The sequence below is a fragment of the Engystomops pustulosus genome, chromosome 6 (genome assembly GCF_040894005.1).
Source record: "Engystomops pustulosus chromosome 6, aEngPut4.maternal, whole genome shotgun sequence".
In the NCBI taxonomy this organism is placed as follows: domain Eukaryota; kingdom Metazoa; phylum Chordata; class Amphibia; order Anura; family Leptodactylidae; genus Engystomops; species Engystomops pustulosus.
In genome coordinates, this window is record NC_092416.1 from 182102883 (window position 1) to 182124528 (window position 21646).

General features: G+C 44.1%; 2 protein-coding genes across 2 annotated transcripts; both read left to right on the plus strand.

The window, feature by feature from the left end:
- Positions 1-258: 258 nt before the first annotated feature.
- Positions 259-21420, plus strand: LOC140065433 (uncharacterized). Its single transcript, XM_072113054.1, has 8 exons — positions 259-295; positions 557-694; positions 821-1386; positions 1995-2058; positions 3573-4573; positions 13778-16447; positions 19588-20408; positions 21325-21420. Exons 3-6 carry the CDS (start codon positions 1276-1278, stop codon positions 14618-14620), a joined length of 2019 nt encoding a protein of 672 aa, XP_071969155.1. The 5' UTR covers positions 259-295; positions 557-694; positions 821-1275; the 3' UTR covers positions 14621-16447; positions 19588-20408; positions 21325-21420.
- On the plus strand, positions 10088-11409 carry LOC140065423 (oocyte zinc finger protein XlCOF29-like). Its single transcript, XM_072113046.1, has 3 exons — positions 10088-10623; positions 10741-10826; positions 10953-11409. The coding sequence occupies exons 1-3, from the start codon at positions 10584-10586 to the stop codon at positions 11175-11177; spliced, it is 351 nt and encodes a 116-aa protein (XP_071969147.1). The 5' UTR covers positions 10088-10583; the 3' UTR covers positions 11178-11409.
- Positions 21421-21646: the final 226 nt, after the last annotated feature.

The following is a 21646-nucleotide window of genomic DNA, read 5'->3' on the forward strand; positions in this document are numbered from 1 at the left end:
AGTTTGGCTTTAATCACACAACATGTCGTTAGGTTTCCTGAAAGTCAAGTGATGATAAGGGAGCTGCCTCACAATGTAATCAAGGGGCAATGTTTTAATTGTCCCATCCTGGAAAATGTATTTGTATATTTCTTATAAGCTATTCCGACGCACAACTCTAGACTCATCCAGCACACACCGAGCAAAGATTGCTGTAACACCAGGTCATGTGACCCAAATGACTCCTCCCGCACACGATCACATGACAGTGACATCATCCCAGGTCCTGTATATAGGTGCGGCTCTGCAAGAGAAGGTGAGGAGTCACCATAATCATCTTTCAGGATCAACATGTACACATTTATCATTAAACCCCAACTTGTTCAGAGTTTACTGACCTCCCTTCTCATCATTCATTACAGAATCTGTCTCACAGGTTTTATCGATATTGATGCATTTCAAAAGCCATAATTTGTTTTACTTACTATTCTTGACGTTGATATATGACATCTTGCCATATGTGGTGATTTTCAATTTTGTATTAATGTGGTGATTTTCAATTTTGTATTATTTGCAGTAATTGACCTAATCTAAGACCCTTTTCGCAAAGAAAATTGTCCTGATTTACCGCTCAAGGATGGGGAGGTACAATGAGACATTGGCAGAGCGTATAATAAGCCTCACCCTAGAGATTCTCTTCTATATTACTGGAGAGGTGAGAGATTGTGATGAGGTCACATGACATCATTATCTATGGGAATAACAGATGATAGGACTGGAGAGGTGAGAGATTCTGGAAATGTATGGAGGGAGATTTATCACTGTGTCTCTCCATAACCAGGATTACACAGTAGTGAAGAAGACCTCTAGTGGGCGCTGTCAGGCCCCTGTGTATGAAGGACGGGGGAGAACCCTGAGCCCAATCCCGGCTCCTCCACCACACCCCCTGATACATGATGACATCAATGAGCAGAAGATCCTAGAAGTCACCCACAAGATGATGGAGCTGCTGACTGGAGAGGTGACACTGCTGGGAATGCTGGGACATTATACAGTAACGCTATGAAGGGATCTGGGTGATGACGGGATCATTGTGTGTGTCAGGTTCCTATAAGGTGTCAGGATGTGGCTGTCTATTTCTCCATGGAGGAGTGGGAGTATTTAGAAGGACACAAAGATGTGTACAAGGACGTCATGATGGAGGACCACCAGCCCCTCACATCAGCAGGTAATAGACAGGACTAAATCCACACGTCCTTTCATTATCTGTATGGAAAGAAGGAATTCAGTCTCTGGATGTTTCCTACAGGTAGATCCAGTAAGAGAACATCACCGGAGAGATGTCCCAGTCCTCTTCTTCTACCACAGGATTGTTCAGAGGAGAAATATGTCCCACAGGATCATCAGGTAAAGGGGGGTAGAATAGAGGGGAATATTTATTCAGATCCACTTGTCTGTGCTCTCCTGTAGTGATTCCAGTGATTACTCTATACTGGAGATTCCCTACAGAAAAGAATAAAAAACTCCAGTGGACCTGACATTTTCCAGCCCTTCTGGGGATGCAGCCCTTGACCTAAGGACAGGTTGTTAATAGTTTTAACCTGGGTAACAACTTTAAAAACTTAGGATAACCCCTTTTATACGAAAGGTGACTACAGAGGATAAGAACTTTTGCCTTAATCCTCTACTCCCCTGGATCTATGACGTAGTTTCCTAGATTGTTTGACTCTCATTCCACCATATCCTCAATCCACGATAATTCCTTTGTATGAAGGCTGCGTATCTTCCGAGCATCTTCATAGCATAGCAGTATCAACCTGGGTCCTTGTGGCCAATACAAATCCTTTTTGTGAGAGGCAATATTAGACACTAAAGGGAAGCCTTAGAGGTTTTGATCTGCTTGTTTCCATAACAATGCCATTTGTATCTATGGTCATTGCTACTGATCTTTTCTTTGCATTTAACACCTCTCCTGTCACTTCTTCATCCATCTGATCGCAACATTTGTCCCACAGATTTTACATCAGGATAAAGATCCGAAAATGATTGAAGCTCCAAAACTTGCAGGTTACTACAGAGGTGAGTGGAAGCGACTAGAAAAAGCAGCAAAGAGCATGGAGTCATAGGCTTCTCTGGAGGACGGATGACGGCTGATAGGTGGTCATATTTATGTTCGAGAAGAAATTCTTACAGCAGTTTCGGTTTGTTCTCCAATGTTAAGGTAGATTTGTAATGAGGAAAATGAGTTCACAGAAAGTGCATTGTCCGTGTATAATGCACATCTGCCGCGATTCACTAAGATCGTGCGCCCGATATCCTGCATGTGTCGCTTCCCCGCTCAGGTCCCCGGAGTTCACCTTCTTCTTCCCGGTGCATGTAAGTGCTTGATCTTGCAATACAATTTGAAAGTTAAATCCCAGGCTCAGTCTGAATCAGTCGGGTCATCTGATGCTACACCCCCAGATGAAAGCAGCGCGGCTCCACCAAAAACCGGTCGTATGCAACACAATCCTAGTGCAGACACCCGTTAAATACCTGTCCGAGCCATGCAATCCCCGAAAATGCTGCAAAGTCTGACTAAAGTGCGATCCGCGACTATTAGTAACTAAGCCCCTATATGTTTATAGGGCCACATAACACAAATAGTCCCACCACATACTCTTTGCTTGCTTGACTGTCAGTATAGGTTTGTTGGGCTGCCTGGACATTCTGGCAGCTACACAATGCGATTGTGATGGAAGTTAGTCGCATCAGACTCAGTTGTCGCTCGCTTTAGGCCTAAAAGTAGATGTCACTGGAGCATCATTCCTACAGGAAACCCCAAGTGACAAGACCATCTAACTTTTCCAGAAGACTAGAAGAGGTCAGTGAGTCGAGTTAAAGGAGTGAGCACTCTCTTAGTGATTATTTTTTCCTTCTGAATCCTTCATTGCATCCATAAGTGTCAGCCAATCAGGACATTTGAAGTGTAGTAAGAAGCTGCTGAGGTAACTAGTGACAGAGCAGACACATCTCCTGCTGTGCACAGGCCGTGTAGACGCCGAGTGCTGTGCACTGGGGACATGTAGGGATGGTAGTTATATTGTTTGGCCGGTCTGTGGAGGTTTTGAGGTCGGTGGTCAATGGTTCATAGAAATTCAGGACAGTGCGAACCACTCCAGTTGCGGACTTCAATCAACAGAAAACTGTTATTACTGACCCTTTGTCTACTACATCTAGGGCAGCACAGTGGTTAGCACTACAGCTTTGCAGTTCTGGGTTCAAGTCAACATCTGCAAAGAGTTTGTATGTTCTCTCTGTGTTTGCGTGGGTTTCCTCTGGGTCCTCCAGTTTCCTCCCACCCTCCAAAACATGCTGGTAGGTTGATTAGATTGTGAGCCCCATTGGGGCCAGGGACTGATTTGGCAAATTCTCTGTAGCACTGCTCTGCGCTATATAAATAAAGCAATTATTGATTACACACAAACCTATAGAACACCAAACATGGAATTCTGACTCAGTAAAGATATTCAGGAGCCTAGAAAGTACAACTGTAATATAAGTATATGATATTAATGTTATGTTATTAAATTATGATGTTTTATTCTTGGCAGGTGATTACACTACGAGCTCAGAGGAACATCTGATATCTTCAGATATTAAAGCAGACGATTGGGAGGTTACCCAAGATACATCTGAAGAGAGTGACATTATTGCAGATGTATCTGCAGCCCTTGACAGTGAAGATCTATCGTGTGATCCCATATTACAGGCCCGGTCATTAGATTTATCACAGACGGAGAAGAAAAATATAAATCACAGATGCGATGTTAAACAACAAAGAAGTTGCACAGGGGAGAAGCCATTTCCGTGCTCAGAGTGTGGGAAATGTTATAGCTTTAAATCCGGGCTTATTATACATCAGAGAATACACACTGGGGAGAGGCCATTCTCATGTTCAGAATGTGGGAAAAGCTTTAAACAAAAGTCAGATCTTGGGACACATTTGCGAATTCACACAGGGGAGAAGCCATTTTCATGTTCAGAATGTGGGAAATGTTGCAGTGATAAATCAGGTCTTATTACGCATTTGAGAGTTCACACGGTGGAGAAGCCGTTTTCATGTTTAGAATGTGGGAAAAGTTACAAATTTAAACCAGCTCTTGTTAAACATCAGAGAAGCCACACAGGAGAGAAGCCATTTTCTTGTTCAGAATGTGGGAAACGTTACTACGATAAAACTGGTCTTAGTAGACATCGTAGAATTCACACTGGAGAGAAGCCATTTCAGTGTTTAGAATGTGGGAAAAAATACAACAAAAAATCAATTCTAGAAGTTCATCAGCGAATCCACACGGGAGAAAAACCATATTTATGTTCAGAATGTGGGAAATGTTTTTATCAGAAATCGGATCTCGTTATACATCAGAGAATTCACACAGGGGTGAAACCGTTTTCATGTTCTGAATGTGGGAAACGTTTTTATCAGAAATCAGATCTTGTTAGACATCGGAGAAGCCACACGGGGGAGAAGCCATTTTCATGTTCAGAATGTGGGAAATTTTATACCTTTAAATCAGGTCTGGTAAAACATCTAAGAACTCACACAAAGCAGGCATTTTCATGCTAAAAAACTTTCAGTATGTAGATGTTTTGGCAAACCTTTTACTAAAACCCACTTATTTATTGCAAAATAAATTATTGGTCCCTGCTTTGTCACAGCTTTCAGTCATATCGGCTGAGGACACCAATACAATAGAAAGAAGGAGAACTTGTATAGAACTTGTATATTGTATATTGAACTTGTATATTGTCCCCTGAAAGGATAATCACGAGAGTCCGGAACAGGAGCTCCAATGATAATCCAGCTCCATCTACACCTTCTCACTCCTCATGTAATCCCAGGCAGCCAATGATGTATCGCTGTAAAATGGCACTGATCACGGCATGTCCTGGGTGGTCTGGGCCAGGAGGAGGTCTTGAATCCAGACTTGCACCCAATGGGCCACATTTATCACTTGTTTTTTCTGTTGTTTTTGCGCCTTTTCGTTTAGGCGCACCGTTTTTGCGCCATTTTTGCGATTAAACGGCAAATTAGCCGCGCAGCTAAAATAACCACCTTTCCCTCATCTATCTTTCAATTCCAGATGTTTTGCTGCGCCTAATGATATTCATCACGTGCGACTTTTGCATTTAGGCGCAAAAACGGGCGCAAAAACACTCCAGCCCGAAGGTGGCGTTATCAGAGAAGAAAGCACTGAGCCCCTTTGCAGAAGAGCTCATTTCTAGCAGCAAAGCTCAGCCAGACACTAGAACATATAATAGATACATTAGATACACTGCAGACACTAGAACATATAATAGATACATTAGATACACTACAGACACTGGAACATATAATAGATACAATTAGATACATTACAGACAGGAGCTGCAGACTATTTACAGTTCATCACCTTCTATTTACTAAATATTCTACAAAACGCTGAGCTCACAGCAAGAGCAAGAGAAGTTTGCACAAGTTTGCAAAAGCTTGCAGAATGTAGCAGATACGACATACAAGTGTCCCCCATGTAATTCTGCACAGTATCACCAGTGTGTCTGAGGGGGATACTGTGCAGAATTACAGGGGTGCAGCAGGAGACCAGCACTGGGGGATCCCCTCCAGGAGAAGCCCCTGCTGAGGAGGTCACTGGGTGCTGGGTGTCACACACCTGGGTGCTGCTGAGAAGGTCACTGGGTGCTGGGTGTCACACACCTGGGTGCTGCTATGTGTTATCTTCATTCTGGGCTGTGGGAGAAGCAGAGAGGAGCTTGTAGCAGGATGACATGTAAGTCCCCGAATCTAACATTGCGCCTAAACTGCGCCTAAACTGTGTTAAAGTAAAGTGATTAATAAGAGGCAGAAAATTAACTTATCACAGATGGTTGTAGCTTGTGATAATTCTGGCAAAACAGTGCGCCCGAATTTAGGCGCAACTACTACACTTAGGCGCACAAAAGTGATAAATGTGGCCCAATGTGTTTAGGTGATGGCCTGGGGGCCCACAGGGAGGGCTCTGAGCACCACCTCTGGCACTCGTGCCGTAGGTTTGCCACCCCCTGTTCTATGGGATGATCGCTTGTAGAGAGTTCTTTTAGATGGGCAATTCTGTATTTGCAGTAAATCCTGCATGATGTATCCTCTGCAAATCTCACATTGTACACAAGTGTTTTATCATCTTCGATTGTTCAGATTTTATTTTTTTTTAGCTCAGGTTTATTATTCATTTGCCAGTTCTTTCAACCATTGTTAGTACAGTCAATCTGTGGAATAGCCTGCCTGACGTGCTGGTCACAGCAGGGACGGCAGAGAGCTTCAAGAAGGGTCAAGATGCCTTTTTACACCTAAATAACATTGATGGTTATGTTATATGGTTTTATGTTCCCTTCCTCATCCAATCCCTTCCCTTCCTTGGTTGAACTTGATGGACAAGTGTCTTTTTTCAACCATATATAAACTATGACTACAGTCAATATGTAATTTTTGTACCTATTACATTTTTTTAATAAACAAGAATAATAAACAATTTTGTTCCTGTATTTAATTTACTCCAACCAACTTGTTTCTAGGTGGTAAGTAATATGGCCGCCCTCTAGGTGACGTGTGACATGGCTGCCGCCCTCTAGGTTACGTGTGACATGGCTGCCGCCCTCTAGGTGACGTGTGACATGGCTGCCGCCCTCTAGGTGACGTGTGACATGGCTGCCGCCCTCTAGGTGACGTGTGACATGGCTGCCGCCCTCTAGGTGATGTGTGACATGGCTGCCGCCCTCTAGGTGACGTGTGACATGGCTGCCGCCCTCTAGGTGATGTGTGACATGGCTGCCGCCCTCTAGGTGACGTGTGACATGGCTGCCGCCCTCTAGGTGACGTGTGACATGGCTGCCGCCCTCTAGGTGACGTGTGACATGGCTGCCGCCCTCTAGGTGACGTGTGACATGGCTGCCGCCCTCTAGGTGACGTGTGACATGGCTGCCGCCCTCTAGGTGACGTGTGACATGGCTGCCATCCCACTATACACTTTGAAACTGGTACACCAAAAATGAGTGTGTTTAAACACAGAAATGTAGAATAAACTAATGGGAGGTAAATATGCAGGTATCTGCACTGTGCTCTGTGATACCACGGAGATGCTATTTCTGTCAGCAGATGCATCTTTTACCTCATTACTATGTCTCTTTGTAGAGTCTCCTGCTCCCTCTGTCTCTTATTCCTCTCCTGCACTCTCCTGTCTCTTTGTAGTCTCCTGCTCTCACCTGTCTCTTTGTAGAGTCTCCTGCTCTCACCTGTCTCTTTGTAGAGTCTCCTGCACTCGCCTGTCTCTTTGTAGAGTCTCCTGCTCTCACCTGTCTCTTTGTAGAGTCTCCTGCACTCGCCTGTCTCTTTGTAGGGTCTCCTGCTCTCACCTGTCTCTTTGTAGAGTCTCCTGCACTCGCATGTCTCTTTGTAGAGTCTCCTGCACTCGCCTGTCTCTTTGTAGAGTCTCCTGCACTCGCCTGTCTCTTTGTAGAGAGTCTCCTGCACTCGCCTGTCTCTTTGTAGAGTCGCCTGCTCTCTCCTGTCTCTTTGTAGAGAGTCGCCTGCTCTCTCCTGTCTCTTTGTAGTCTCCTGCTCTCTCCTGTCTCTTTGTAGAGAGTCGCCTGCTCTCTCCTGTCTCTTTGTAGTCTCCTGCTCGCTCCTGTCTCTTTGTAGTCTCCTGCACTCGCCTGTCTCTTTGTAGATTCTCCTGCTCCCTCTGTAGTCTCCTGCACTCACCTTTCTCTTTGTAGAGTCTTCTGCTCTCTCCTGTCTCTTTGTAGAGTCTCCTGCACTCTCCTGTCTCTTTGTAGTGTCTCCTGCTCTCTCCTGTCTCTTTGTAGAGTCTCCTGCTCTGTCCTGTCTCTTTGTAGAGTCTCCTGCACTCGCCTGTCTCTTTGTAGTCTCCTGCACTCTCTTGTCTCTTTGTAGAGTCTCCTGCACTCGCCTGTCTCTTTGTAGAGTCTCCTGTCTCTTCCTCCTCTCCTGTAGATGGATGTCTCTTCTCTCTCATCGTCTTCTCTGACTTTTACCTCAGGAACATCCCGAGTCTCTCACCTCACAGAATTACCTCAGAGCAGCTTCTCTCTTCCCGCCTCCTTCTGATTCGTCAGCTTCATCCAGGGGGCGGAGTTATGTGCCTAACAAGGTTCACAGCTCCCATCAGCTAAGCTTGGTTGTGCTCACATACAAGAAGAAGCAGAGGTACATGGAGGCAGATCATCCTGAGGGATCATCATTCACCACACTCATAGACACAGCAGAAAGTGACCACTGACTACACTGCCAGACTTGAATGTGCCCATGAATGTGCACATATTGTTCTGGATATGCAGAGCTGGACTGGACCTGCTGGAGTATCAGGCGCTATGATAGATAGAGGTACATGGCCCATGGCAACCAATCAGAGCTCAGCTGTCATTTACCCATGGCTGTTTATGAAATGAAAGCTGAGCTCTGATTGGTTTCCATGGGCAACTAGAGCGGTTTTACCTCCAAAACTTCTGATAAATCTCCCCCATAGTTTCTACCTCACACAGCCCTGCTTCATGTCTATCACACACACAGCCCTGCTTCATGTCTATCACACACAGCTATGCTTCATGTCTATCACACACACAGCCCTGCTTCATGTCTATCACACACACAGCTCTGCTTCATGTCTATCACACACACAGCCCTGCTTCATGTCTATCACACACACAGCCCTGCTTCATGTCTATCACACACACAGCCCTGCTTCATGTCTACCTCACACAGCCCTGCTTCATGTCTATCACATACACAGCCCTGCTTCATGTCTATCACACACACAGCACTGCTTCATGTCTATCACACACACAGCCCTGCTTCATGTCTATCACACACACAGCTCTGCTTCACGTCTATCGCACACACAGCTCTGCTTCATGTCTATCACACACACAGCACTGCTTCATGTCTATCACATACACAGCCCTGCTTCATGTCTATCACACACACAGCCCTGCTTCATGTCTATCACACACACAGCCCTGCTTCATGTCTATCACACACACAGCCCTGCTTCATGTCTATCACACACACAGCCCTGCTTCATGTCTATCACACACACAGCTCTGCTTCATGTCTATCACACACACAGCCCTGCTTCATGTCTATCACACACACAGCTCTGCTTCATGTCTATCACACACACAGCTCTGCTTCATGTCTATCACACACACAGCCCTGCTTCATGTCTATCACATATACTGCTCTGCTTCATGTCTATCACACACACAGAGTCCATCGTTGAGAAGGACCTGGGGGTACTGGTTGATCATAAATTAAATAACAGCACAATGTCAATCGGTTGCCTCTAAAGCCAGTAGGATCTTGTCATGTATCAGAAGTGGTCTGCACCGGTCCATAAAAAGGATACCCTGGAGCTGGAGAGGGTTCAACGTAGAGCCACAAAATGATAACGGGTATGGAGGGTCTCCGTTATGTTAAATCAACTAGATTTATTTGGTCTGCAAAAGAGACGACCACAAGGGGACATGATTAATTTATATAAATTTATGAATGTTCCATTCAAAAAATATGGTGGTAAGTTGTTTCAGATTAAATCAAATTAAAAGACGAGGGGGCACTGTCTCCGACTGGAGAAAACAAGGTCTAATCACCAGAGGTGACAGGGCTTCTTTACTATGAGAACTGTCAATCTGTGGAATAGCCTGCCTCAGGTGCTGGTCACAGCAGGGACAGCAGAGAGCTTCAACAAGGGTCTAGATGCCTTTTTACACCTGAATACCGTTATCTTATATAGAATTGTTTCCCCTAAGTCCCTTCCCTTCCTCTGTTTAACTTGATGGACATGTGTCTTTTTTCATCCGTATAAACTATGATACTATGTCTATCACACACACAGCTCTGCTGCATACTAGTGTGTCGTTCGTGAATGAGCCGACTCACTGAACCCCCTTTAACCCTATACAATCGGGTTAAAAGTGGTGTTGAGTCGGAGGACAGCCTAATGAGACGGAATTCCCATCACTACTGCATACACATCGCTATGCTCCTTGGAGTTCCAGTCACGTGACCACCTTGACTCCACCCAAGCACATGACAATGACATCACTGCAGGTCCTGTACCCCCAGTAGTAGTAGCTCTGCAGGAGGACTTGTGGGTGTAGTCCCTCTAGCAGGATTAGTGGGACACATTATTAACCCTTTTATTGCCGGTGGAACTAACCTACACTTTGTGTTAGCCTTTCCTGATCCTGGTAGGGAGCCTTCGCTGCATTCAGAGAGCTATAAGTTCACACTTTTGATCTCTCTTCCTTTATTAAATATTGGAAAGAATAGCGCAGCAGCCTGCTTCTCTATTCCCGCTATTTATAATGGAATCTGCCGCTCATTGAGGTTAAAGGAGAACAGAAGACCTTTTACTGACCCTGATGCTGGTGTGAACTGAGACCAACCTTTCTCCAATTGCTCTTTAGAGTTCTGTCTAACGCCATCCAGTATGCGGCTCAACCTATTGATGGCATCAGCCATTTATATACAGGGAATGTCGGGATGGTGATAGGTGTCCTGTGCGGAGATGGCGGCCGGGAACCTCCTATACGCTAAAAAGCATAGAGGTGATTGTTATATAAAACGTTTATACAATGTGGTCCCTTTTTATCTCCGGTAAATATTCTTGGGATTGTGTACAATTTAACATTTGCTCATTTTCTTTCCATTCAATTTTCTACAAGGTTCAGGGATGAAAATCGACAAGGACAAAAGGATGGAGAGAATATTCCAGCTCACCCTAGAGATTCTCTTCTATATTACTGGAGAGGTGAGAGATTGTGATGAGGTCACATGACATCATTATCTATGGGAATAACAGATGATAGGACTGGAGAGGTGAGAGATTCTGGAAATGTATGGAGGGAGATTTATCAATGTGTCTCTCCATAACCAGGATTACACAGTAGTGAAGAAGACCTCTAGTGGGCGCTGTCAGGCCCCTGTGTATGAAGGACGGGGGAGAATCCTGAGCCCAATCCCGGCTCCTCCACCTCACCCCCTGATACATGATGACATCAATGAGCAGAAGATCCTAGAAGTCACCCACAAGATGATGGAGCTGCTGACTGGAGAGGTGACACTGCTGGGAATGCTGGGACATTATACAGTAACGCTATGAAGGGATCTGGGTGATGACGGGATCATTGTGTGTGTCAGGTTCCTATAAGGTGTCAGGATGTGGCTGTCTATTTCTCCATGGAGGAGTGGGAGTATTTAGAAGGACACAAAGATGTGTACAAGGACGTCATGATGGAGGACCACCAGCCCCTCACATCAGCAGGTAATAGACAGGACTAAATCCACACGTCCTTTCATTATCTGTATGGAAAGAAGGAATTCAGTCTCTGGATGTTTCCTACAGGTAGATCCAGTAAGAGAACATCACCGGAGAGATGTCCCAGTCCTCTTCTTCTACCACAGGATTGTTCACAGGAGAAATATGTCCCACAGGATCATCAGGTAGATGGAGATGAGACTAACACTAATTTATCTACAGGCAATGTATCTACATACAAGATAGGGTCTGTAGGTTTGTTCTTAAGTTGAATTTGTATGTAAGTCGGAACTGTATACTTATTATCATTGTAATCCCAGCCAGAACTTTTTTGGTCTCTGTGACAATTGGATTTTAAAAATGTTGGGTTGTCATAAGAATCAGGATTAACACTAAAGCATCATTACAGACACCTGTGATAACTGTTATAGCTGATCATTGTAGCCTAGGACTAAAGTAGAATAAATTACCAATCTCCAGAGGTCCATTTGTAACTAGGGGTCGTATGTAAGTCGAGTGTTCTTAAGTAGGGGACCGCCTGTATTAAGTTTTTATGTACCCCCAGGCAGTGAAAACTATTTGGTATCAAGCCTGCATGGAATGGATTGTCTGTTGTCCTAATTATCTCTATAGAACTGATGGAGATTGGACGGCTCTGGGCTTTTCTTTCTTTGCAAGTCTCAGAGATTAATGTGGCAAAATATCATCTTGACTTCTACTTCATGCATAAGGACAGATGAGTAAGGTCCATAACCTATGTTTTTGTATCAGGGTGAAGATGTGAAGAATATTCCTGCCCCAGAGACATATGTGAGGGGCGATGAGCGATGTAAGGAGGAGATTCCTACAGGTAACTGCCCAGGTGAGTAGTAACCACTAGATAAAGCAGAGACATGGAGACATAGGGGGAGATTTATTGATTGCTTGATCCCTCTTAGTATATCTGGCACCTGACCGTGCAGGCAGCGTGTTCTATCCCAGGCCCTTCTTGGAGTAGAATTGTGCTATAACCTGCCACATAACAGACCCACTCCACACCCCTCTATACCCACTTGCTGTGGAGGTGGTGTAAGTCACAATTAGTGCCACGAGGGTCAGGAATACTGCTGACCCAGGGCTTCAGAGGAAGAGACTAAGATGTTCACTCTCAGTATTAACCCAGAAGAAACTTGAAGGGAAGCATGATATATGACTCTTACCATTATATGAGTATTTAGTTGGAGCAGTGCGTCTTCCCACATCCCAACAGAAATAATAAAACAATTCAATCCTAGATGTATTGGTGATTGTGATTGTCTGCCCATTGTGTTCTACCTTCACAAATTGAGTAGGAGGATTTTTAAGATATGAAAATTTCCCTGCATTTTGCATTTTTCTAGCTTAGTCTAACTCTAAATTCATAAGGATTTTTACTAAATTGTTATATATGATTCCCCCCTCCCCCCTTTTAAAACAAACCGAACAAGGCCCATATTGTGCCCAGAGTTACGGCATCTTCTGCTCTGAAGCTACTTGTCAAAAATCTTATTCAGCAGCAATGAAGTGGGCTGAGAGTAACCTCTACTTGTATCTGCCCTAAAGCTAAGTCAAATTTAGGTTGCCCACAGTTCACAAGAGATTTAGTGTGATTCCTACAAATAAATCCACTGAACACTGCATAGTGGAAGATGTATATAGTTACTAGCCTGGCAACTTTCATCACATGTAGAAGCATGTAGCATGTAATACATAGTAAAAACCAGCAGTGAAACAAAAGTTACATGACTTGTATAGGCTATACTGTGTGACCACTACCTCTTCATAGCTTCTCTGATGTGAGGAAAGGAGAGCAGAAAGTAGGGAAGGGGACTGTAGAGGAGTGTATGAGACATCATAAAAGCGATGGAATGGAGGGACTAATAGGGAACAGGGGAGATCTTGTAGCTCAGTATTCCTTATAGGAGACTTCTGCTTCCAACGCACTGAACACACGGGTGGGAAATCCATCAAATATTCATATCATTTTAAAGTTATATAAAAATAAAACAATCATATGATTTTTATTTTTGCCAGATGACTGTAGCAGGATCTCGGAGGAAGGTCGGGTATTTTCGCATTTGAAAGAAGATGATTTTGAGGTCACACAAGATACAGAAGTAATGCATGACCACATCCCAGATGAGACCTCCGACCTTCACAGCCATGACCTATGGCCTGTTCCCATTACACAGATCCCATCTACTGAGTCATCACAGACTGGGAAGGAAAATAAATGTCAGAGAAGCTGCGTGAAAGAAAGTATTCACACAGTGCTGAAGCCATTCTCATGCTCAGAATGTGGAAAACACTTCAGTACTGAATCACATCTTGTTACACATCAAAGATTTCACACAGAGGAGAAACCAAATCAAAACTATCTAACACAGAAAATTGTTTTCATTGGCCATCCAAATACTCACACAGAGGCCAAGGCGTTTTCATGTTCGGAATGTGGGAAATCCTTCAACCAGAAATCAAATCTTGTGATACATCAGAGAATTCACACAGGGGAGAAGCCATATTTATGCTCGGATTGTGGGAAACGTTTTACCACTAAGTCGGCTCTTGTTACCCATCAGAAAATTCACACGGGGGAGAAAACCTTTTCGTGTTTAGAATGTAAGAAAAGTTTTATTGCTAAATCCTCTTTTATTGCTCATCAGAGAACTCACACGGGGGAGAAGCCGTTTGCGTGTTCAGAGTGTGGGAAACGTTACATCGATAAGCAAGGTCTTGTCAGACATCAGAGAATTCACACAGAGATAAAGCAGTTTACGTGTTCAGAATGTGGGAAATGCTTCAACAATAAATCGGCTTTTGTTATACATCAGAGACATCACACGGGGGAGAAGCCGTTTTCGTGTTCAGAGTGTGGGAAAGGCTACATTGATAAACCAGGTCTTGTTCGACATCAGAGAATTCACACAGGGGAGAAGCCATTTTCATGTTCAGAATGTGGGAAAAAATACAGCGACAAATCGGCTCTGGTTAGACATCAGCTCATTCACACAGGAACTCTGCCATTCAATTGTTCCGAATGTGGGAAAAGTTTTTATCAGAAGTCGGATCTAGTTAAGCATCAGAGAAGTCACACAGGGGAGAAGCCATTTTCATGTTCAGTATGTGGCAAAGGGTATAACAGTAAACCATCTCTGGTTATACATGAAAGAAGCCACACGGGGGAGAAGCCATATTTATGCCTGCAGTGTGGGAAATGTTTTAGTATTAAAGCCTGTCTTATTAGACATCTGAGGATTCACGCAAAGTAGAAGCTTATATTAGCTTAAGGAAAACCTGTCAAAATATTTTGGGACCCAAAGCCTTATGGACCTGTGGTCCAGTGTCCCAAATTTCTATAATGCTTTGGTCTGTATCTGCTATAAAAAAATAAAAAAAATAAAAAAACTTTATACTTACCTAAAGATGAGGCACGTCACACTCCTCTCTGGTGGTGTTATCGGGTATCTCCCACAAATGAAGTTAGGCCTCAACTTGCTGATCAGTGGGGGTCTCAGGGATAAGACCACCACAGATCACGAAAACGTGGGGTCCCAGTTACCTCATTCCGACCCCTCATCGCTCCCGGAGAGTAATGGAGCAGATGGCCGCGCATTCTCTCTGGGAGCAACAATCAGTCCGACTGAGGTAACTGGAACCCCTCGTATTCGTGATTTGTGGGGTCTCATCACTGTTACCCCCACCAATAAGCAAGTTAGGCCCTATCTTGTGGATAGGGCCTACCTTTGATTTGTGGGAAAACCCCTTTAATGCCTGCGTGTTGCTTCAATAAAGCGTAGTACGCACACATCGCGCATACGCTCAACTATGGTTCATGCGCAAACTTAAGTATCAGTGTAAAGGGACCTTTGGGTGGTTTATTGTACAAAATAGCCCTTGCAGGACCTTTTACCACCACACATTTCAGCTACACAGATTCAGGGGACCTTTACATTTTTTTAAGCTCCCATGGTTGGAGAGATATCAGTCTTAGCATCTGACCATTGTAATCCTCCCCACTGCCAGAGGAGGTGCTGGAGCAGAAGAGGGGCATGTGTTATACTAAACTTCTTTAGTACTGAGAAGGTTAAAATAGAACACGCCCCTCCTCTGCTCCTGCACCTCCTCTTTGACAGTGGAGAGGATTATAATAAAACACGCCCCTCCTCTGCTCCAGCACATCCTCTCTGACAGTGGAGAGGATCATAATAAAACACGCCCCCTCCTCTGCTCTAGCACCTCCTCTCTGACAGTGGAGAGGATTATAATAAAACACGCCCCCTCCTCTGCTCCAGCACCTCCTCTCTGACAGTGGAGAGGTTTAGAATACAACACGCCCCTCCTCTGCTTCTGCACCTCCTGACAGTGGAGAGGTTTATAATAAAACACGCCCCTCCTTTGCTCCTGCACCTCCTGACAGTGGAGAGGTTTATAATAAAACACGCCCCTCCTCTGCTCCAGCACCTCCTCTCGGACAGTGAAGAGGATTATAATAAAATACGCCTCTCCTCTGCTCCTGCACCTCCCCTCTGACAGTGGAGAGGATTATAATGGTCAGATGCTAAGACTGATATCTCTGCAACCCTGGGGGATAGAATGAAAATTCTAAGTGCCCCTGAAGTTACCTAATGCTGGCAGCAATGTTGACCTTTGACTCGAGGAATTTGAGATTATATCCTAAAGCTTGGTGGACGCTCTGAAATGTATACGAAGAGTTTTCTATAGCTGGGCAGTTGTGTGTGATACAACATTGTGTGACGGAGCAGAGTTTTGCCATTTTACCCCTGGTTTTGTTCTTGTACGTTCTGTTTTGGCTGCTTATTTTGTTATTTCCTAAATTTGTTTGTATTCGGATACATCTGTAGGTTACGTGTATTCTGCATTCTCCAGTAATCGCTGACTTTGTCTTAATAAACAGGAATGTGACATTTTAAAAAAAATGGTCACAATTTCTTCCTTTTCTTTTATTTGCTTTTTATGTTTTCGGAGCTTCGGTCAATGGGAAGGTAAAAGCCGCCGTGACCTGCAGAAGAGACGACTACAGTACAGGAGCTTCAGCAGGATCATTTCTCAGCTCTCCCAGAGCCTCCATATTAGTGGTGAGGGCCACTATTAGATCCCTTTACAGGACATCTACCACCAGGATGAAGGATTGTAAACCAAGCATTGACATACTGGTGTGTGCCCCCTGGCAGGATCTGCTCTTCTTTTAGCTTCATATACCCTGTTTTTTTTTTGTTTTTTTTTTAAGTTTAAGAATTATGCAAATGAGCCTGAGGGGCTCCAGGCTCCATAGGTGTGAGGGAGTAATAATTCCTTTATTTATATTGCGCACACAGATTACGCAGCGCTGCACAGAGCTTTTCACATCAGACCCTGTCCCCAATAGGGATCACAATCTAATCAACCTACTAGTATGTTTTGGAGTGTAGGAGGAAACCGGAGGACCCGGAGGAAACCCACGCAAACACAGAGAGAACATACAAACTCTTAGCAGATGTTGACCCTGGGACTTGAACCTAGGTAGTGGGTTACCCAAGGCTAGGTCACATGGCCAAACCCAAACATCAGGTCCACAAATCCGCAAATTGCTCCCCTCCTTTAAAAAGCCATAACTTTAGCTGTATGAGGGCTTGTTTTCTGTGTAACAAATTGTATTTCCTGATGGCACCAGATAATATTCCCGGCCGTGTACAGAGAAGTTGGTAAAAATAATCCGAATGCAGTTATTGTCCTTATCACAAACACAGAGAAAAAAAATCTTTGAGTCTGTGCAATTGCCGAGCTTTCTATAGGTCTTATTATGATTTACCGTCATACAATCACATTGACACTCTGCTGCACGGAGCTGTGCAAGGAGTCATATCTTATCATTACACCAGAGGCTAAAGGTGCGATGTTACCTCATTACTATGGAAAGCTCCAGCCTGTCTCTTCTTCCTCTCCTGTAGATCGACGTCTCTTTATACACACACAGCTCCGCTATACACACATTATACACACACACAGCTCCGCTATACACACATTATACACACACACAGCTCCGCTATACACACATTATACACACACACAGCACTGCTATACACACACATTATACACACACACAGCTCCGCTATACACACATTATACACACACAGCTCCGCTATACACACATTATACACACATTATACACACACACAGCTCCGCTATACACACATTATACACACACACAGCTCTGCTATACACACATTATACACACACACAGCTCTGCTATACACACATTATACACACACACAGCTCCGCTATACACACATTATACACACACACAGCTCCGCTATACACACATTATACACACACACAGCTCCGCTATACACACATTATACACACACACAGCTCCGCTATACACACATTATACACACACAGCTCCGCTATACACATTATACACACACACAGCTCTGCTATACACACATTATACACACACACAGCTCCGCTATACACACATTATACACACACAGCACTGCTATACACACATTATACACACACAGCACTGCTATACACACATTATACACACACACAGCTCCGCTATACACACATTATACACACACACAGCTCCGCTATACACACATTATACACACACACAGCTCCGCTATACACACATTATACACACACACAGCTCCGCTATACACACATTATACACACACACAGCTCCGCTATACACACATTATACACACACAGCTCCGCTATACACACATTATACACACACAGCTCTGCTGCAGACTCTCTGTACACCCTGAGGTAACGCTGAACCTTCTGAGCAGAGAATCCTGTCAGACCTGGACATGTGACCCCCATGACTCCTCCCACACACGGGGCTGGTCACATGACTATGACATCATCACAGGTCCTGTAGCCCACCGGCAGGGTTAGTAGTCACCACTGTGTTGCTAAAATTAATATAATTTAAACGATTCCGCAAATTGAGTAATTTTTCTCTTTATATTCGGAGACCTGATAGTGTTTCTGATATTTGTGTGTATAGATGTGTTAGGGGTCAGTTCTTATTGATATTTGGGATATGAGGTTTGGGATTTCCTGGGATTACATTACACTGTATGGGATGTTTCGTCTTAGATTTTTAAAGTTTTTAATGTGTAGAAAGTTATTGTATTTATATTATTTGCAGATTATGTTTATATTTATTATCGGGACATTTTTTTATTATTATTATTTTAGTTTTTTTCTTTTTCAATGTTTTGCGCCTTAACGAATGCATTTATGTTTTAATTTTTCCGTGTACAGGGGTGTATGGGGCTTGTTTTCTGTGTAACATATTGTCCTAGTGAGTATATTTTATATTCCAGGCCATGAAATGGGGAAAAATCTCGAAGCGCAGTAAAAAATACGGGGGAAAAAATGCATGTGCACCATTTTCTAGTGGGCTCCGCTTTTACGCCTCTCACTGTGCGCCCCAAATGACACGTCTGCTTTATTCTTTGGGTTCATATGATCAGAAAGATACCAAATATATACAGGTTTTATTAGGTATTAATAGATGTAAATAAACATTTGTGCAAATAAAAGTCTTTGTATTTGCATTACAATATAATTGTGTGTTATGACTTACCTTGCAACCTGACAGAATCCTCTGTGTAGTCCCAGGGGTTGAGCTGTACTTTGGAAGCATTAAAAAAAAAATACATGTGACTTGTCTGTGCTGGAGACTCCTCAGCCCTCACCTTTGTGCTCCTGTACAGCTCCTCCCACTGATGTCACCAGGCTATGACCTCTGTGATGGAGCAGGAGGGAGGAGCTGTACAGGAGCACAAAGGTGGGGTCTGAGATCTGAGCAGATTGCAACACAGGCAAGTCACATGTTGTTTTTTGAAATACATCCAAACCAAAGCCCTACCCCTGGGACTACACAGAGGATTCTGTCAGGGTGCCAGTTAAGTTATAACACACAATTTTATTGTAATGCAAATGCTTAGAGAAAGCAGAAAGACAGGTGTGCAATGCAGGTGTGATGAGCTTCTGTAACCTGTCTGTAGTGAAAATGAGCTTCCTGATGACAGGTTTCCTCTGTAGATGTTCTGAATTGACTCCTTTTATTTTACCCGTGGAAGAGCTGTTCCCACACTAAGAATTTAGGTAAAAGTAACCTCTCCAATGCTGTGATAAAATTTTACTATGGTATCTGAAGGGACAATGGTCCATGACCAAAGCTACTGATATAATGTATCTTATCTTCTTTTCATTCAAGTTTCTACATTATAGGATCGTCTGCTAATTTCTTCTCTGGCCTCTCAGGGATGGTCAAGGAAAAGGACAAGATGGTGGAGAGAATATTCCAGCTCACCCTAGAGATTCTCTTCTATATTACTGGAGAGGTGAGAGATTGTGATGAGGTCACATGACATCATTATCTATGGGAATAACAGATGATAGGACTGGAGAGGTGAGAGATTCTGGAAATGTATGGAGGGAGATTTATCAATGTGTCTCTCCATAACCAGGATTACACAGTAGTGAAGAAGACCTCTAGTGGGCGCTGTCAGGCCCCTGTGTATGAAGGACGGGGGAGAACCCTGAGCCCAATCCCGGCTCCTCCACCTCACCCCCTGATACATGATGACATCAATGAGCAGAAGATCCTAGAAGTCACCCACAAGATGATGGAGCTGCTGACTGGAGAGGTGACACTGCTGGGAATGCTGGGACATTATACAGTAACGCTATGAAGGGATCTGGGTGATGACGGGATCATTGTGTGTGTCAGGTTCCTATAAGGTGTCAGGATGTGGCTGTCTATTTCTCCATGGAGGAGAGGGAGTATTTAGAAGGACACAAAGATGTGTACAAGGACGTCATGATGGAGGACCACCAGCCCCTCACATCAGCAGGTAATAGACAGGACTAAATCCACACGTCCTTTCATTATCTGTATGGAAAGAAGGAATTCAGTCTCTGGATGTGTTTCCTACAGGTAGATCCAGTAAGAGAACATCACCGGAGAGATGTCCCAGTCCTCTTCTTCTACCACAGGATTGTTCACAGGAGAAATATGTCCCAGAGGATCATCAGGTAAGAATAATTTACCTCTATAGAACTGATGGAGAATAGTAAGAGATGTGACGCACTACTGCTCCTTCATTCATATGAGATGCTTCATTTCCCTTCCTTTGGGTTGTCAGACTCTTCCTGTTGAGACACCTTTCATTCAAAGTTCTTGGGGTAATCCTGAGAAATCAGGAGAAGGTTAATTATAGCACGGTATCCACTTAGAATACAGGCAATTAGATGACCGATGGTCCAGTCATGGATTAGAAATGTCTCTGATATGCGGCTTTTTATGAATTTGTACTTTGATGCTACAATAGACGCGTATGATCTGAGAGGATCGGGTGTGATCACCTTCCATACATTTTCTGCTGCATTTGGTGGTTGTGCGCTCAAACAGGTCAGTGGAGCCCGCACACTTTTCAGATGGGTAATTATGCCTCATATTAGATCTTCTTAGATTAGAGCTTCTCGCAGTTTGGAGGCCGCTGATTAGATTAAAGAATGGTGGATTTATGGTGGACACCTCCAGCTGTGATGTCTCAGATAACTCCTCCTGTCAGGTCCTGTTTGGCCATCGTGAGAATTACTCATCTTTTCTTACCATCTAAGGCTGCATTCACATTAATGTGTGCCCGCCCTACCGTAATACGGCGGGTACAGGTCGATGCCGGGCAGAAGAGGAGGGGGTGAGCGGCGCTCTCCATAGAGAAACATGGGGCATGGCACCGTATTCCGGGAAAAAATAGGACATGTCCTATCTCTTCCCAGCTACGGTACGGCACCGTGCCGCTCAAAATGGCGCTGTGTGGCAATTGCCGGCCTATGGGGTACATATATTTGATGTATATATGTCCCTCAACGGCCGTGCGAATAGGCCCTGAAACCTTCAGTGCGACTTCTCCATCGTCTGGCGACTTTTCTAATGTATATTTCTCAGTTTGTGTATCAGGATGAAGATGTGAAGAATATTACTGCCCCAGAGACATATGTGAAGGGCGATGAGCGATGTAAGGAGGAGATTCCTATAGGTGACAGCGCCATGAGCTCTGTGGGATGGATAATATCTTCAGAACTTAAAGAAGACAGTTATGAGATCACGCAAGTTACATGTGGAGAGCAATACACAATGGAATCCCCATCCTCATCCCTATACAGCAATGGTCTATCATCCGATCCGATATTACATGCCCCTTGTACTGCCTCATCACAGACTGGGAAGCAGAAAAGATTTCATGGACGAGATTTTGCACGACCAAGAC